At 47.5% G+C, this 16,863-nt stretch overlaps 1 protein-coding gene across 7 annotated transcripts in view; it reads right to left on the reverse strand.

Moving 5' to 3' along the window:
• Positions 1-16,863, reverse strand: part of frmpd1a (FERM and PDZ domain containing 1a) — a 294,153-nt gene that overhangs the window by 44,097 nt on the left and 233,193 nt on the right. For all 7 annotated transcript variants that reach the window (XM_085983574.1, XM_085983599.1, XM_085983605.1 and 4 more), the window contains one exon: positions 12,341-12,467. In XM_085983574.1, the coding sequence (XP_085839700.1) occupies positions 12,341-12,467 (127 nt within the window). The remainder of the gene's footprint in view (positions 1-12,340; positions 12,468-16,863) is intronic.

Consider the following 16,863-nt stretch of genomic DNA (forward strand, 5'->3'; position numbering starts at 1 on the left):
TCTGGTGACTCCGGGGTGGCAGAGGTCGTTGTGGAGGGTCTGCAGTCTATCAATTTGCGCGTTGGCACATGTACTTCGTGATAGAGCATCTGGGGGTTCGTTCAGTTTATCAGGCCAGTACAAGATCTCATAATCATAGGTGGAGAGCTCGATTCTCCACCTCAAGATCTTGTCGTTCTTGATTTTGCCCCTCAGCTTGTTATTAAACATAAAAGCGACCGAACGCTGGTCGGTGAGGAGGGTAAATCGTTTGCCTGCCAGGTAATGCCTCCAGCGTCGTACAGCCTCCACGATCGCCTGGGCCTCCTTCTCGACCGAGGAGTGTCGGATCTCAGGGCCCTGGAGGGTCCTTGAGAAGAAGGCCACCGGTCTCCCCTCCTGGTTAAGGGTTGCGGCTAGGGCGAAGTCGGATGCATCGCTCTCCACTTGGAAAGGGATAGACTCATCCACCGCGTGCATTGTGGCCTTAGCAATGTCTCCCTTAATGAGGGAGAAGGCTGTGCATGCTTCTGCCATCAGGGGGAAGGAGGCGGACTTCATGAGGGGTCTGGCTTTGTCCGCATAATTCGGCACCCATTGGGCATAGTAGGCGAAGAGCCCCAGGGTCCTCTTCAGCGCCTTTGGACAGTGGGGGAGGGGAAGCTCCATGAGGGGGCGCATTCTTTCGGGGTCGGGGCCGATGACTCCGTTCTCTACTACGCAGCCGAGGATGGCAAGGCGCGAGGTGTTAAACACACATTTCTCCTTATTGTAGGTGAGGTTCAGCCGTTGGGCCGTACGGAGGAATCTCTCCAGATTAACATCATGGTCCTGCCGGTCGCGGCCGCAGATGGTGACGTTATCTAGATAGGGGAACGTGGCTTGCAGCCCGTTCTGGTCAACCATCCGGTCCATCTCCCTTTGGAAGACCGAAACCCCGTTGGTGACGCCGAAGGGAACCCTAAGGAAGTGGTAGAGGCGGCCATTCGCCTCGAAGGCGGTATACTGGCGGTCCTCAGGGCGGATAGGGAGTTGGTGGTAGGCCGACTTAAGGTCGATGGTAGAGAATACTCGGTACTGTGCAATCTGATTGACCATATCAGATATGCGGGGAAGGGGGTATGCGTCCAGCTGGGTGTACCGGTTTATGGTTTGGCTGTAGTCGATGACTAGGCGGTTTTTATCGCCGGTCTTAACGACGACGACCTGGGCACGCCAGGGGCTGTTGCTCCTCTCGATGATGCCCTCTTTCAGGAGACGCTGCACCTCAGAGCTAATAAAAGCTCTGTCTCCGGCGCTGTACCGCCTGCTCTTGGTAGCGACGGGTTTACAGTCGCGGGTGAGGTTGGTGAACAGGGAGGGGGGCGGAACCCTGAGGGTGGATAGGCCGCAGGTGGTACGCGGTGGGCGGTTTAAAGGCTGTTGGTTGTCGACTGTGAGTGGGGGGAGGGGTCCACCGTATGCCAAAGTGACACTTTGAAGGTGGGATTGGAAATCCAGCCCTAGTAGGACGGCAGCGCAGAGTTGGGGCAGGACGAGAAGTTTAAAATTTTTATACTCCGTGCCCCTAACCGACAGGGTCACAACACAGTATCTGCTGATGTCTGTTGAATGGGACCTCGACGCCATCGAGATCCGGTTGCGCGTTGGCTGGACAGTGAGGGAGTAGTGGCTCACCGTGTCTGGATGGATGAAACTCTCCGTGCTTCCGCTGTCGAAGAGGCAGGTCATGGCGTGGCCGTTTACTTTGATGTCCATCATGGACTTGGACAGGTGATGCGGGCGAGCTTGGTCCAGTGTGACGGAGGCTAGTGTATGGCTGAGCGAGCTGCTGTAGTCTGCGGGTGAGGCTGTGGTCGGGTCTGGAGACAAGGTGGCGGTCGAGTGTGGTGAACAAAATGGCGGTGCCCACGACGTTGCATAAAATGGCGGAGAAGATGGCTGCCCCCACAACTCACATGAGGCACTGCCGGTGTCGGTGGCCTTGATCAAAGATGGCGGCCCCCACGACTCACACGAGGGGGTACTGGCATCTGTGGCCTTGATGAAAGATGGCCGCCCCCACAACTCGCATGAGGCACTGCTGGCGTCTGTGGCTTTCCCCCTGCAGGCCTTCGCGAAGTGGCCTTTCTTGTGGCAGTCAGAGCAGGTCGCGTTTCTTGCAGGGCAGCGCACCCTCGGGTGTTTCGCCTGGCCACAGAAAAAGCAGCCGGCGGCCCGGTCGCGGGGCTCCGATGTCGCAGCCGGTACCGGGGGTGGCGGTCCCGATCGGGTCCGGGACGCCGACGCTGAGGTAGGTCCCAGAGGCGGCGGTGCGAGGGGTATTGCGGTCGGAGTCGGGCCCGAGTCCCAGGGTCGCGCAGCACAGTACCTGGAATACGCCTCGAGGTCCCGATGGGCCACTTCCAGAGAGCGAGCGAGGGCTGCAGCTGTGTTCAGGTCGAGGTCCTTTGATTCGAGCAGTCTTTGCCGTGAGTAGTCGGAGCGAAGGCCTTTCACGAAGGCATCGCGGATATTCTCTTCAGTATTTTCTGCAGCCGTTACAGCTTTAAAGTCACAGTCCCTGCCGAGTGTTTGTAGCGCCCGTAAAAATTCATCTACAGACTCTCCTGGCTGTTGCGGGCGGGATCTTAGGAGATGTCTGGCATACATAGAATTTACCGGGCTCCGGTACTGCTCTTTCAGCAGGTTGAGGGCAGCCTCGTATGTAGTAAGGTCCTGGATGAGTGCAAATACTTTAGGGCTCACTTGGGCGGTCAGAACTCTTAGTTTGGATCTCTGAGGCACGCCGGATTCTCCCAGGTAGGATTCGAAACAGCTCAGCCAGTGTTTGAAGTCGAGGGCTGAGTTTGCTGCCTGTGGGTTTAGATCCAGGTACGGCGGTCGGAGGGCTCGCAGCCAGGCCGGCTGCTGTGGCTGTTGTAGCTGGGCGTCTGACTGGTCGTTTGGCTGCTCCGTTAAAGACATTTCACAATTTAGCCAATAAAATTGATATACCTATCAATTCATCCAATGAAAAGCGACGAGTTAAGACAGTAACTATAGGTTTTTATTGGCTAAATAACAGAGCCCACCCTCGTGGGTGATCGGATCCAACAAGGAGGAATACCAGCCAGTCGACCACCTTTATACCTGGGCAGGTAGGTGGAGCCATGGGCGGAGTCAGCAGTGGTCAGCCCAGGTAGAACAGCGTGACAAGAGGCGACCTCGTGTAGTGATACAACAGTGTGAACAGTGATAACCATAGTGTAACGATATAACAGTGATAACCACAGTGTAACGATAGTGAACGATAAAAGTGGTTTACCACAGTGGGTTTATCCAGTGAGTAGCTGAGCCTTGCAAACCAGTGTCATAGCTTGGTCTGTGCTGAGCTAACGGATCTCAGTACAGTGGCAATAGGTGGGCTACACAGCTGTAGCTCAGTGGTAGCACTCGTGCCTCTGAGTTAGAAGGTTGTGGATTCAAGGCCCACTCCAGAGACTTGAGCACGTGTTCCAGGCTGACACTCCAGTGCAGTACTGAGGGAGTGCTGCACTGTCAGTGGTGCCAACAGTGCGGAGGGAAAGTGAGGAGGACACAAAGAGTCTGCAAAGGGATATAGACAGGTTAAGTGAGTGGGCAATAAGGTGGCAGATGGAGTATAATGTGGGGAAACGTGAGGTTATTCACTTTGGTAGGAAGAATAGAAAAACAGAATATATTTTAAATGGTGAGAAACTATTAAATTTGGTGTTCAGGGAGATTTAGGCATCCTCATACAGGAAACACAGAGTGACCATGCAGGTACAGCAAGCAATTAGGAAAGCAAATGGCATGTTGGCCTTTATTGCAAGGGGGTTGGAGTACAAGAATAAGGAATTTTTCTACAATTGTACAGGGCCTTGGTGAGACCACACCTGGAGTACTGTGCACAGTTTTGGTCTCCTTATCTAAGGAAGGATTATACTTGCCTTGGAGGCAGTGCAATGAAGGTTCACTAGATTGATCCTTGGGTTGAGAGGGTTCTCCTATGAGAAGAGATTGAGTAGATTGGGTCTATACTCTCTGGAGTTTAGAAGAATGAGAGGTGATTGAAACATATAAGATTCTGAGAGGTTGTTTCCCCTGGCTGGAGAGCCTAGAACTAGAGGGCATAATCTCAGGATAAGGGGGCGGCCATTTAAGACTGAGATGAGGAGGAATTTCTTCACTCAGAGGGTTGTGAATCTTTGGAATTCTCTACCCCAAAGGGCTGCGGATGCTGAATCGTTGAGTATATTCAAGGCTAAGATAGATAGATTTTTGGACTCTCGGGGAATCAAGGGAAATGGAAATCAGGCGGGAAAGTGGAGTTGAGGTCGAAGATCAGCCATGATCTTATTGAATGGCAGAGTAGGCTCGACGGGCTGTATGGCCTACTCCTGCTCCCAATTCTTATGTTCTTATGTCTTTCGGATGAGGTGTTAAATCGAGGCCCATAAAAGATCCCATGGCACTATTGAAAGAAGAGCAAGGAAGTTCTCCTGGTGTCCTGGCTAATATTTACTTCTCAGCCAACATCCAAAAAAGACATTCTGGTCATTTATCTCATTGCTGTTTATGGGAGCTTGCTGTGTGTAAATTGGCTGCTGTGTTTCCTACATTACAACAGTGACCACATTTCAAAGTACTTCAATAGCTGTAAAGCACCTTGGGACATCCTGAGTGAAAGGCGATATATAAATGCAGTCTTTCTTTCTTTGCAACAGGCCTCAGTGACCCTGGGTTAAGGAGTAGAAAATCAGATCTCCTGATCACTGCCCAGTAACTCCTGCTGGATTCCAGGTGAGGGTAGGATTTGGCTCGGCTGTGATGCCCCTGCAGTTGAATAACCGGCAGTCACTCATTGCCAGGGTTCACACATGAGTAATGGCCACTTGGACAAGGTACCAAGGAATGACCAGCGGCTGTAAAACCATACCCTAGGAATGAGTGAACACCTTCAGAAGATGGGAGGGGAGAAAACTGAGAAGAGAAAATTTTTTAAGCTATCTCCTCTTTGATAATTCACATCTTCAGGTCTGACCTGGAGTGAAATCCTGACCTGTCGATCTGACTGTGCAGCTGTAGAATGGGGCACAGATTCATCATTAATGAAGTTAATGAGGCTTTAACAAGCAACTAATGAATGTTTCACTGATGCTCGGTAACCCATTCTTGGAGGGCAAGGAAACCTTAGGCCCATGCTAAAGGTGGATGAACAGTCTTCTCACACTTTCCACTGATGTTGCACACTTCTGCTTTTTCAATTACATTAAAGCATGGAGGGAAATATCTTCCCTTGTGCATAAAACTAGTGTGCTTGCATACTTTCAATAATTAACCCTGCTCTGCATTAAATTGCAGTCATATAAAGTTCAATTGACCTGGCTTTGTGCCCACCTTTTCAAAGAATGGAAGAAATGGTTATGTGGAGCATACATCAAGGTAAGTAGCCATTTCTCCTACTTGTTGAAATCAGTAGCTGGTCCAATCTACCCTGAGCTTGGCTGAACTCTGGTCCTGACAGCAACAGCAATCTGTTTCTTAATTATTTTTTTCTCTTATTAAAATTGGCCCTAAAGTCACAGTACACACGGATCAAGGCTAATGGAGATTAGGGCAGATCTTAACTACTCCTCAGAGCTGGCACAAAGACTTAGCAGCAGCCCAAGAGATAGACAGCCATGTTTTATCACGTTTAATTCTGCAGAAGGAGCTGGTGGGCCGAGATTTTGCACAATCCAAAGGAAGAGGCCGCTGTCTGCGTTCACACTTTGCAGACGTGATTCATAGGACAAAAAATTTGCCCTTTCCACATACGACACAAATTTAATTGTTGTTTAGTTTAACTTTAATGGGTCTATCAGTGGGACAGCAAAAGGCACTTTTATTACAGAAAGAACGACTTGCATGTTGTCCTGGATGTTGTTCTTGAGCATTGTTGCAGCTGTATTCATCCAGGCAAGTGGAGAGTATTCCATCACACTCCTGACTTATTTTGAAATGCAGCAACTATTGCAATGTATGTAAACAGACTACAAACTCCAACTGTGAACCCCGTGTATAGAGCAGACTGTCTAAAGCAATTCATCATTGTGATGACAACTGCAATAGGCAAGTATCATAGAAATCATAGAAATTTACAGCATAGAAGGAGGCTATTTGACCATCGTGTCGTGTCGGCCGAAAAAGAGCTATCCAGCTAATCCCACTTTCCAGCTCTTGGTCTGTGGTCTTGTAGGTTGCTGCACTTCAAGTGCATATCCAAGTACTTTTTAAATGTGATGAGGGTTTCTGCCTCTACCACCATTTCAGGCAGCGAGTTCCAGACCCCCACCACCCTCTGGGTGAAAAAGTTCTCCTCGACTCCCCTCTAATCCTTCTACCAATTACTTTAAACCTATGCCCCTGGTTATTGACCTCTCTGCTAGGGGAAATAGGACCTTCTTATCCACTCTATCTAGGCCCCTCATAATTTTATACACCTCAATCAAGTCTCCCCTCAGCCTCCTCTGTTCCAAAGGAAACAACGCCAGCCTATCCAATCTTTCCTCATAGCTAAAATTGTCCAATCCTGGCAACATCCTTGTAAATCTCCTCTGTACCCTCTCTAGTGCAATCACATCTTTCCTGTAATGTGGTGACCAGAACTGTGGGCAGTACTCCAGCTGTGGCCTAACTAGTGTTTTATACAGTTCAAGCATAACCTCCCATCTCTTATATTCTATGCCTCAGCTAATAAAGGAAAGTATTCCGTATGCTTTCTTAACCACCTTATCTACCTGTCCTGCTACCTTCAGGGAATCTATGGTCATGCACTCCAAGGTCCCTCTGTTCCTCTACACTTTTCAGTATTCTACCATTTATTGTGTATTCCCTTGCCTTGTTAGCCCTCCCCAAATGCATTACCTTACACTTCTCTGGATTGAATTCCATTTGCCACTTTTCTGCCCATCTGACCAGTCCATTGGTATCTTCCTGCTGTCTACAGCTTTCTTCCTCACTAGCAACCATACGGCCAATTTTTGTATCATCTGCAAAATTCTTATACATGACCCCTACATTGAAGTCTAAATCATTGATGTATACCACAAAAACAAGGGACCTAGTACTGAGCCTGTGGAACCCCACTGGAAACAGTTTTCCAGTCACAAAAACATCCGTCGACCATTACCCTTTGCTTCCTGCCACTGAGCCAGTTTTGGATCCAACTTGCCACTTTCCCTTGGATCCCATAGGCTTTTACTTTTCTGACCAGTCTGCCATGTTGGACCTTGTCAAAAGCTTCGCTAAAATCCATGTAGACTACATCAAATGCACTACCCTCATCAACCCTCCTTGTTACCTCCTCAAAAAATTCAATCAATTAGTCAGACACAACCTTCCCTTAACAAATCCATGCTGACTGTCCTTGATTAAACTTTCTAAAAGACGATTAATACTGTCCCTCAGAATTTTTTCCAACAATTTGCCTTAACCTATCCATGACATCCAGGGGGCTCTAGATTTGGGAGTCCCACCCTTTTTCTTTGTGGGAACATATTTGCTCTGAACACTCATTGGCCTAGAAATTCACTTTGGGCCCGCCAGCTGGCGTGCGCCCAAAAGTTAGCGCTGAGCGCGGAGCCAGTTGCGCCCGTCAGATATTCAGTTTTTGCGCCCCAAGTCGGAACCGGGCGCTATTCCAGGGTGTGCCCGCCCCCGCTTGGGGCGCTGAAACTGAATTTCAGCGCTCTAGGCGCCACTGCACCACCCGCTGCGGTACTGCAGGTCTCCTCCTTCTCTTAAGGGGGAGATGCCTGCAACGGGGAGATCGCCGCTGGATAGTGCCGGCAAATGAGCCCGGCACCACGGAGAAGTGCCGGGTTCGCGGAAAGCAGCCGGCAATGCCGCGGGGGGGTGGGTGGAGGCGGCCGGGGAAGGAGGTGCGGGCAGGCGGCCGCCGAAAAAGCGGCCGGCCGCACCTCCACCTTAAAGCGCCCCACTAAGGCTACAGTACGGCCCCGTTTTCTGATCGCTGTTTGCGGCCGCTGCGGAAGAGGTGGCCGCAACTAAATATGGGGGTCGGGCCGGTATCGGGGCGGAACCGGGGCACTGCGCACACCGATGACGTCATCGGTGCCGGCGCAGCGCTAACGGCTACCGCCGCCATTACCGCTGCGCTGAATATCAGCGCAAACTCCTCTATTGGCGCAGAAGCCCTCTTTGGGCGGTAACTGGCCGTAAAGCTGGCAGCGCCTTACTGAATTTCTAGGCCATTATCTCCTCCCTGAATGCCTCCCACTGCTCTGACACTGATTTACCTTCAAGTAGCTGTTCCCAGTCCACTTTTGCTAAATCACATCTCAGCTTAGTAAAATTGGCCTTTCCCCAATCGAGAACTTTTACTCCTGGTCTATCTTTGTCCTTTTCCATAACTATGTTGACTCTAACTGAATTATGATCACTACCACCAAAATGCTCTCCCACTGATACTCCTTCCACCTGCCCAGCTTCATTCCCTAAAACTAATTCCAGAACCAGAAGGTATGAGAGCGGAATTGAGTAGAGTGGATTGGGAAAATAGATTAAAGGGTAAGACGATACATGATCAGTGGTGTACATTTAAGGAGTTATTTTACAACTTCCAAAAAATATATATTCCACTGAGAAGAAAAGGGTGTAAAAGAAAAGACAGCCATCCGTGGCTAAGTAAAGAAATTAAGGATAGTATTCGACTAAAAACAAGGGCATATAAGGTAGCCAAAACTAGTGGGAGGATAGAGGATTGGGAAAACTTTAAAAGACAGCAAAAAATAACAAAACGATTGATTAAGAAAGGGAAGATAGATTATGAAAGTAAATTAGCAAAAAATATAAAAACAGATAGTAAGAGTTTTTATAGTTATATAAAAAGAAAAAGGGTGGCTAAAGTAAATGTTGGTCCCTTAGAGGATGAGACCGGGAAATTAATGGTGGGAAATATGGAGATGGAAAAAACACTGAATGAATATTTTACATCAGTCTTTACAGTAGAAGACACTAAGAATATCCCAACACTGGACAAACAGGGGGCTAAAGGGGGGGAGGAGCTAAACACGATCAAAATCACTAAGGAAGTGGTACTCGGTAAAATAATGGGACTCAAGGCGGATAAATCACCTGGACCTGATGGCTTACATCCTAGGGTCTTGAGGGAAGTGGCGGTAGGGATTGTGGATGCATTGGTAATAATTTTCCAAAACTCCCTGGACTCGGCAAAGGTCCCGGCAGACTGGAAAACTGCAAATGTAACACCCTTATTTAAAAAGGGCAGTAGACAGAAGGCTGGAAACTATAGACCGGTTAGCCTAACATCTGTGGTAGGTAACATTTTGGAGTCCATTATTAAGGAGACAGTAACAGGACATTTGGATAATCATAATTTAATAGGACAAAGTCAGCATGGTTTTATGAAGGGGAAGTCATGTTTGACAAATTTGCTGGAGTTCTTTGAGGAAGTAACGTATAGGGTGGATAAAGGGGAACCAGTGGACGTAGTGTATTTAGACTTCCAAAAGGCATTTGACAAGGTGCCACACAAAAGATTATTGCTTAAGATAAAAAATCACGGGATTGGGGGTAATATTCTGGCATGGATAGAGGATTGGCTATCTAACAGAAGGCAGAGAGTTGGGATAAATGGTTCATTCTCAGACTGGCAATCAGTAACTAGTGGTGTTCCGCAGGGGTCAGTGCTGGGTCCCCAACTCTTTACAATCTATATTAACGATTTGGAGGAGGGGACCGAGTGTAACATATCAAAGTTTGCAGATGATACTAAGATGGGAGGGAAAGTAGTGAGTGAGGAGGACATAAAAAACCTGCAAAGGGACATAGACAGGCTAAGTAAGTGGGCAGAGATTTGGCAGATGGAATACAATACTGGAAAGTGTGAGGTTATGCACTTTGGCAGGAAAAATCGTAGAGCAAGTTATTATCTTAATGGCAAGAAACTGGAAAGTACTGAAGTACAAAGGGATCTGGGGGTCCTGGTGCACGAAACTCAAAAGGTTAGTATGCAGGTGCAGCAAGTGGTTAAGAAGGCCAATGGAATGTTGGCTTTCATTGCTAGGGGGATAGAATATAAAAATAGGGACGTATTGCTTCAGTTGTACAAGGTATTGGTGAGACCGCACCTGGAATACTGCGTACAGTTTTGGTGTCCATACTTAAGAAAGGACATACTTGCTCTCCAGTCAGTACAAAGAAGGTTCACTCGGTTAATCCCAGGGATGAGGGGATGGACATATGAGGAGAGGTTGAGTAGATTGGGACTCTACTCATTGGAGTTCAGAAGAATGAGAGGCGATCTTATTGAAACATATAAGATTGTGAAGGGGTTGGATCGGGTGGATGCGGGGAAGATGTTCCCGATGATGGGTGAAACTAGAACTAGGGGGCATAGTCTTAGAATAAGGGGCTGCTCTTTCAAAACTGAGATGAGGAGGAACTACTTCACTCAGAGGGTGGTAGGTCCATGGAATATGCTGCCCCAAAAAGCTGTAGAAGCTACATCATTACATAAATTTAAAACAGAAATAGACAGTTTCCTAGAAGTAAAGGGAATTAAGGGTTACCGGGAGCGGGCAGGAATTTGGACATGAGTCTAGGTTCGGATCGGTCATGGCCCTGTGGGTAGCGGAGCGGGCCCAGGGGCCGTGTAGCCTGATCCTGCTCCTATTTCGTGTGTCTAATTCTGTTAGATTCAGGAGATGGTTCTGTGATAGTGGATTGGCGGTTAGGATCAGATCAGCCATGATCTTATTGAATGGCGGAGCAGGCTCGAGGGGCCGATTGGCCTACTCCTGCTCCTATTTCTTATGTTCTTAACCGCCCCCTCCCTTGTTGGGTTTGCTACATACAAGCTAAAAAAGTTCTCTTGAATGTATTTTAAGAATTCTGCGCCCTCTATACCTTTTACACGAATTCTATCCCAGTTAATATTAGGATAGTTGAAATCCCCTACCATCACTGTCCTATTGTTTTTGCACTTCTCAAAAATTTGCCTACATATTTGCTCTTCTATCTCCCTCTGACTATTTGGGGGTCTAAAGTACATTCCCAGCAGTGTAATTGCCCATTTTTTGTTCTTCATTTCAACCCAGATGGCCTCATTTGATGATCCTTCTGATATATCATCCCTCCTCACAGCTGTAATTGTTTCTCTAACCAATATTGCGACCCCACCTCCTTTTTTTATCCCCTTCTCTATCTCGTCTGAAAACCCTGTAAACAGGAATGTTCAGCTGCCATTCCTGCCCTTATTTCAATAGTAATAGCTATGATATCATACTTCCATGTGTCTATCTGTGCCCTCAGCTCATCTGCCTTATTCACCAGACTCCTTGCATTGAAGTATATACCTTTAAGCACTGCCAAACCCCTTTGTTGTCTATTTTCTAGCCTTTGTTTCCTCTGCCTTCCAAACTCACTTACCAATTTACTGCCTTCCATTTCCAGCTTTGCTTCTCTCCTTTTTGAATCTATGCTCAGGTTCCCATCCCCCTGCCAAGCTAGTTTAAACCCTCCCCAACAGCACAAGCAAACCTCCCTGTGAGGATAGTGGTCCTGGCTCTGTTGAGGAGCAACCCGTTCGGCTTCTAAAGGTCCTACCTTCCCCAGAACCGGTCCCAATGCCTCAGGAATCTAACCACCATAGGCAATTGTTAAACAAAACTTTAGGGATTGAAAATGTGCAAGATAAGAACTCAGTGGGGAGGGAATTATTTTCCTCCATTTGCTAAAGTTAATGATAGCACAAATATGAAGCCAGAAACCCAATTTTAAATTCACACTGACTTATTATTCAGCTAATTAGCAAAGAGAAAGAAAATAAGACTTGCTTTTATATAACGCCTTTCACAACCTCAGGACATCCCAAAGCACTTTACAGCCAATTAAGTACTTTTGAAGTGTAGTCACTGTTGTAATGTAGGAAACTCGGCAGCCAATTTGCACACAGCAAGGTCCCAGAAACAGCAATTTGATAATGATCAGATAATCAATTTTTTTTTTTGTGTTGTTGATTGAGGGATAAATATTGGCCAGGGCACCGGGGAGAACTCCCCTGCTCTTCTTCAAAATAATACCTTGGGATCCACCTGAGAGGGCAGACGGGGCCTCGGTTTAGCATCTCATCTGACAGGTGGCACCTCGGACAATTCAGCATTCCCTCAGTACTGCACTGGAGTGTCAGCCTAGATTTTTGTGCTCAAGTTTCTGGAGTGGGACTTAAACCCACAACATTCTGACTCAGAGATGAGCGTGCTACCAACTAAGCCACGACTGACACAAGAGAGTAATTTTTGCCTCTGGATATTCAGTTATAAAGAATTACCTTTTGCCCTGGTGCAATCAAGCTATGGTTGTTCTTCAGATGATAGTTAATGGCCTTTCTGATATCTTTTTCCTTCATGTTATGAAGCAGAGTTGGTGAGACAAAGTTCTCAATTCCCCAATCCTTCCTGCAAATAATAATAATATCACTTAAGTGTACAATTTAAAGAAAAGCTAATTAATATCTCACGGTCACTTGTTTAATGGTAGTTTTCTTATATGCACGATGGTGGCAGAGTTGGGACAGAGAAACTTGCCCCACAGTGGCACCTAGTGACCTGAGCGCGCAACTACACCGTGACAGTTGACATAGCAATTTACAATGGGACATGTTGACATGAAAGTGTGACCAAATATCATGCCAACAGGAAGTAAAGTTTGTGGGACTGGAATTGAGAGTCCTGTGCATCAAGTACTCCCAGGTCAGGTATAGCATGGGCAGGTGTGGAGTAAAATTCCCTCTAACCTCAGTTTACCATCTGTTCAGTATTGGAGCACACAAGCCTCTTTTTTAGTGTGTTGTCTTTAAAAGTGACTGGGTTGATGCTGCACAAACTCATTTCACGTAAATGAGAGAGGGAGAGGGGGAGGGACAGAGAGAGATGAAATGAGAGACAGAGAAAAAAAAAGAAAGACTTGCATTTACATAGTGCCTTTCACAACCTCAGGACGCTCAAAGTGCTTTACAGCCAATGAAGTACTTTTGAAGTGTAGTCACTGTTGTGATGTAGGAAACGGGGCAGCCAATTTGCGTACAGCTAGGTCCCAGAAACAGCAATGTGATAGTGACCAGATAATCTGTTTTAGTGATGTTGGTTGAGGGTTGGTTGAGGCCCTTGCCTCAGCTCATCCACTGCTGAAACCCTCATCTATGCCTTTGTTACCTCTAGGCTTGACTATTCCTGGCTGGCCTCCCACGTTCTACCCTACGTTAACTTGAGCTCATCCAAAACTCGGCTGCCCGTGTTCTAACTCACACCAAGTCCCGTTCACCCATCACCCCTGTGCTCGCTGACCTACATTGGCTCCCAGTTAAGCAGCGCCTCGATTTCAAAATTCTCATCCTTGTTTTCAAATCCCTCCATGGATCCAGCCTCACCCCTCCCTATCTCTGTAATCTCCTCCAGCCCCACAACCCCCCGAGATATCTGCACTCCTCTAATTCTGCCCTCTTGAGCATCCCTGATCATAATCGCTCAACCATTGGTGGCTGTGCCTTCTGTTGCCTAGGCCCCAAGCTCTGGAATTCCCTCCCTAAACCTCTCCGCCTCTCTACCTCTCTTTCCACCTTTAAGACGCTCCTTAAAACCTACCTCTTTGACCAAGCTTTTGGTCACCTGCCCCAATTTGTCCTTATGTGGCTCGGTGTCAAACTTTTTGTCTTATAATACTCCTGTGAAGTGTCTTGGGGCATTTTAATACATTAAAGGTGTTATATAAATACAAGTTGTTGTTGTTGTGTAAATATTGGCTAGCACTACCCTGCTCGGTTTCGAAATAGTGCCATGGGATCTTTTATATTCACCTGAGAGAGCAGACGGGGCCTCAATTTAACGTCTCATCCGAAAAACGGCACCTCGGACAGTGCAGCACTCCCTCAGTACTGCACTAAAGAGAGAGAGAGAGCGAGGTGAAGTGTGAGAGAAAGGGAGAGACACAGGGAGAGAGAGAGACAGACAGATGGAAACAGAGAAAGTGAGAGAGAAAGAGAGGGAGAGATAGAAAGAGAGATAGAGAAAGAGAGAGGAGACTTACATCAGTCCAGGTTGGATTTGAGATAATGGTTGCTAAAATTCCTTACTACCCAGTCCCTTTGGTGAATGCTACTTTTGAAATCTGTTAACAAGTTGTTGACAATAAATTTAACTTTTAAAAATGATTAACTCTGTGATCCCACAATGTGCTTGCAGGGAGCGCAGTTCAGAGAATCAGGGCTACAATGTTGTAGTTCGACATCCGGCCTGTGCTCCCTACGGATCCAGCCTCCCCATTCCAAGTGCTGGATCACGAAATTAACAATATGGATCCTTATTATTAAACAGGACACCATCGTGTAGATGAAATTGCCTTGTTAATCAGCTCATTCCCATTGAAGAACATTCAGCTAAAACCACAGTGCACTCGAGCTATTTCTGACTGCCTCAATGTGTCCTAAGTACCATCTGCTCACCCGAGAGAGAAGTGAAGACCCCCTCCCTCTACAGTCAGCTGCTACTAGCACATAAAGTAGGCATGAGACTGTCCAAGGCCCAGGCACCCAGCCAATAAAACATCACAATAATGTCATGACTGCACCTTGCTAATAAGTGAATCCCTTCCCTTCAGCATCTGTAGCTGTCATTGGCACTTCAAATATTCATTGAAACTCGATTTTCTGATTGATGATGTGGGCCATTATTAGTCAATGGGTGACAAATCTACCTGAAGTCACCATGGTAAGTGTAGCTTGCTTGGGAGCAACAGGTGACTTTGGAGCTATGGTTCTTAACGCACTCCACCACTGGGGTTTCCTCATCTCTGTTGCAGAATAATTGATAGAGATTGATTGTCATAATTAGTCAACAACCTCATAGCCCCCCAGCCCCGCACAGCCCGCTTCTACCTCCTTCCCAAGATCCACAAACTGGACTGCCCTGGTAGACCCATCGTTTCAGCCTATTCTTGCCCCACGGAACTTATCTCTTCCTATCTCAACTCTATTTTTTCTCCCCTTGTCCAGTCTCTTCCCACCTACATCCGCGACTCTTCTGACACCCTCCGCCACTTTAACAGTTTCCAGTTTCCTGGCCCCAACCATCTCCTTTTCACCATGGACGTCCAATCCCTCTACACCTCTATCCCCCACCAGGACGGCCTGAGGGCGCTCCGCTTCTTTCTTGAATAGAGGCCCAACCAGTCCCCATCCACCACCACTCTCCTCCGCCTGGCTGAACTTGTTCTCACATTGAACAACTTCTCCTTTGACTCCACTCATTTCCTCCAAATAAAAGGTGTTGCTATGGGAACCTGCATGGGTCCTAGCTATGCCTGTCTTTTCGTGGGATATGTGGAACATTCTTTGTTCCAGTCCTACTCAGGTCCCCTCCCTCACCTCTTTTTCTGGTACATTGATGACTGCATCATTCACTTTGCTTCCAATTTCCACCCTTCCTTCACCTTCACATGGTCCATCTCCGACTCTTCCCTTCCCTTCCTCGACTTCTCTGTCTCCATCTCTGGGGATAGGCTATCGACAAACATCCACTACAAGCCCACTGACTCCCACAGCTACCGAGACTACACTTCCTCCCATCTCGCTTCCTATAAGGACTCTATACCATTCTCCCTGTTTCTCCATATCTGTCGCATCTGTTCTGACGATGCCACCTTCCATACTAGTGCTTCCGATATGTCTTCCTTTTCCCTCAACTGAGGATTCCCCTCTACCATGGTTGACACGGCCCTTGACCGTGTCCGTTCCATTTCCCGCACTTCTGCTCTCACCCCTTCCCCTCCCTCCCAGAACATTGATCATGTTCCCCTTGTCCTCACCTTTCACGCCACCAGTCTCCATATTCAACAGATCATCCTCTGCCATTTTCGCCACCTTCAGTGTGATCCCACCACCAAACACATCTTCCCCTCCCCTCCACTTTCAGCATTCTGAAAGGACCGCTCCCTCTGCAACACCCTGGTCCACTCTTCAATCACTCCAACACCCCCTCCCCTTCCCAAGGCACCTTCCCATGCAAGCACAGGAAATGTAAGACCTGCCCTTTTACCTCCTCCCTTCCCACCATCCAGGGCCCCAAACACCCCTTCCAGGTGAAATAGCGATTTACTTGTACTTCTTTCAATTTAGTGTACTGTATTCACTGCTCACGATGCAGTCTCTTCTACATTGGGGAGACCAAACGCAGATTGGGTGACCACTTTGCGGAAAACCTCCGTTCAGTCTGCAAGCGTGACCCCAAGCTTCCGGTCACCTGTCACTTTAATTCTCCGCTCCACTTCCACTCTGACCTCTTGGTCCTCGGCCTCTTACACTGTTCCAATGAAGCTCAACGTGAGCTCGAGGAACAGCACCTCATCTTTCGATTAGGCACGTTACAGCCTCCTGGACTCAACATCAAGTTCAACAATTTCAGATCATAACCTCTGCCCCTATTCTTTCCGGTGGTCGCTGTTGATAATTCTGCCATTCCCATTTACACCTCTTCTAGACCCATTTTTTGTTCCTTTACTTGTCCCATTACCATCTCCTTTTGCTTTGCACAATCATACCTTTTGACTTTTAATCTCTCCTGCTTTCCAGCCTATTACAGACCTTCCCTTTGTTCTTTCCTCCCCTCCCCCTTTCCCTGCCCCTGCTCTTGCTTAAAAATCTGCAACATCTCTAACTTTTTCCAGTTCTGACAACAGGTCATTGACCTGAAACATTAACTCTGTTTCTCTCTCCACAGATGCTGCACTGGCCTGCTGAGTATTCCCAGCATTTTCTGTTTTTACAACAACTCCATTATTTTGGTATCATGTAACTACCAG

The sequence above is a fragment of the Somniosus microcephalus genome, chromosome 1 (genome assembly GCF_052327205.1).
Source record: "Somniosus microcephalus isolate GS21.2 chromosome 1, FLI_Smic_1.0, whole genome shotgun sequence".
Taxonomy (NCBI): domain Eukaryota; kingdom Metazoa; phylum Chordata; class Chondrichthyes; order Squaliformes; family Somniosidae; genus Somniosus; species Somniosus microcephalus.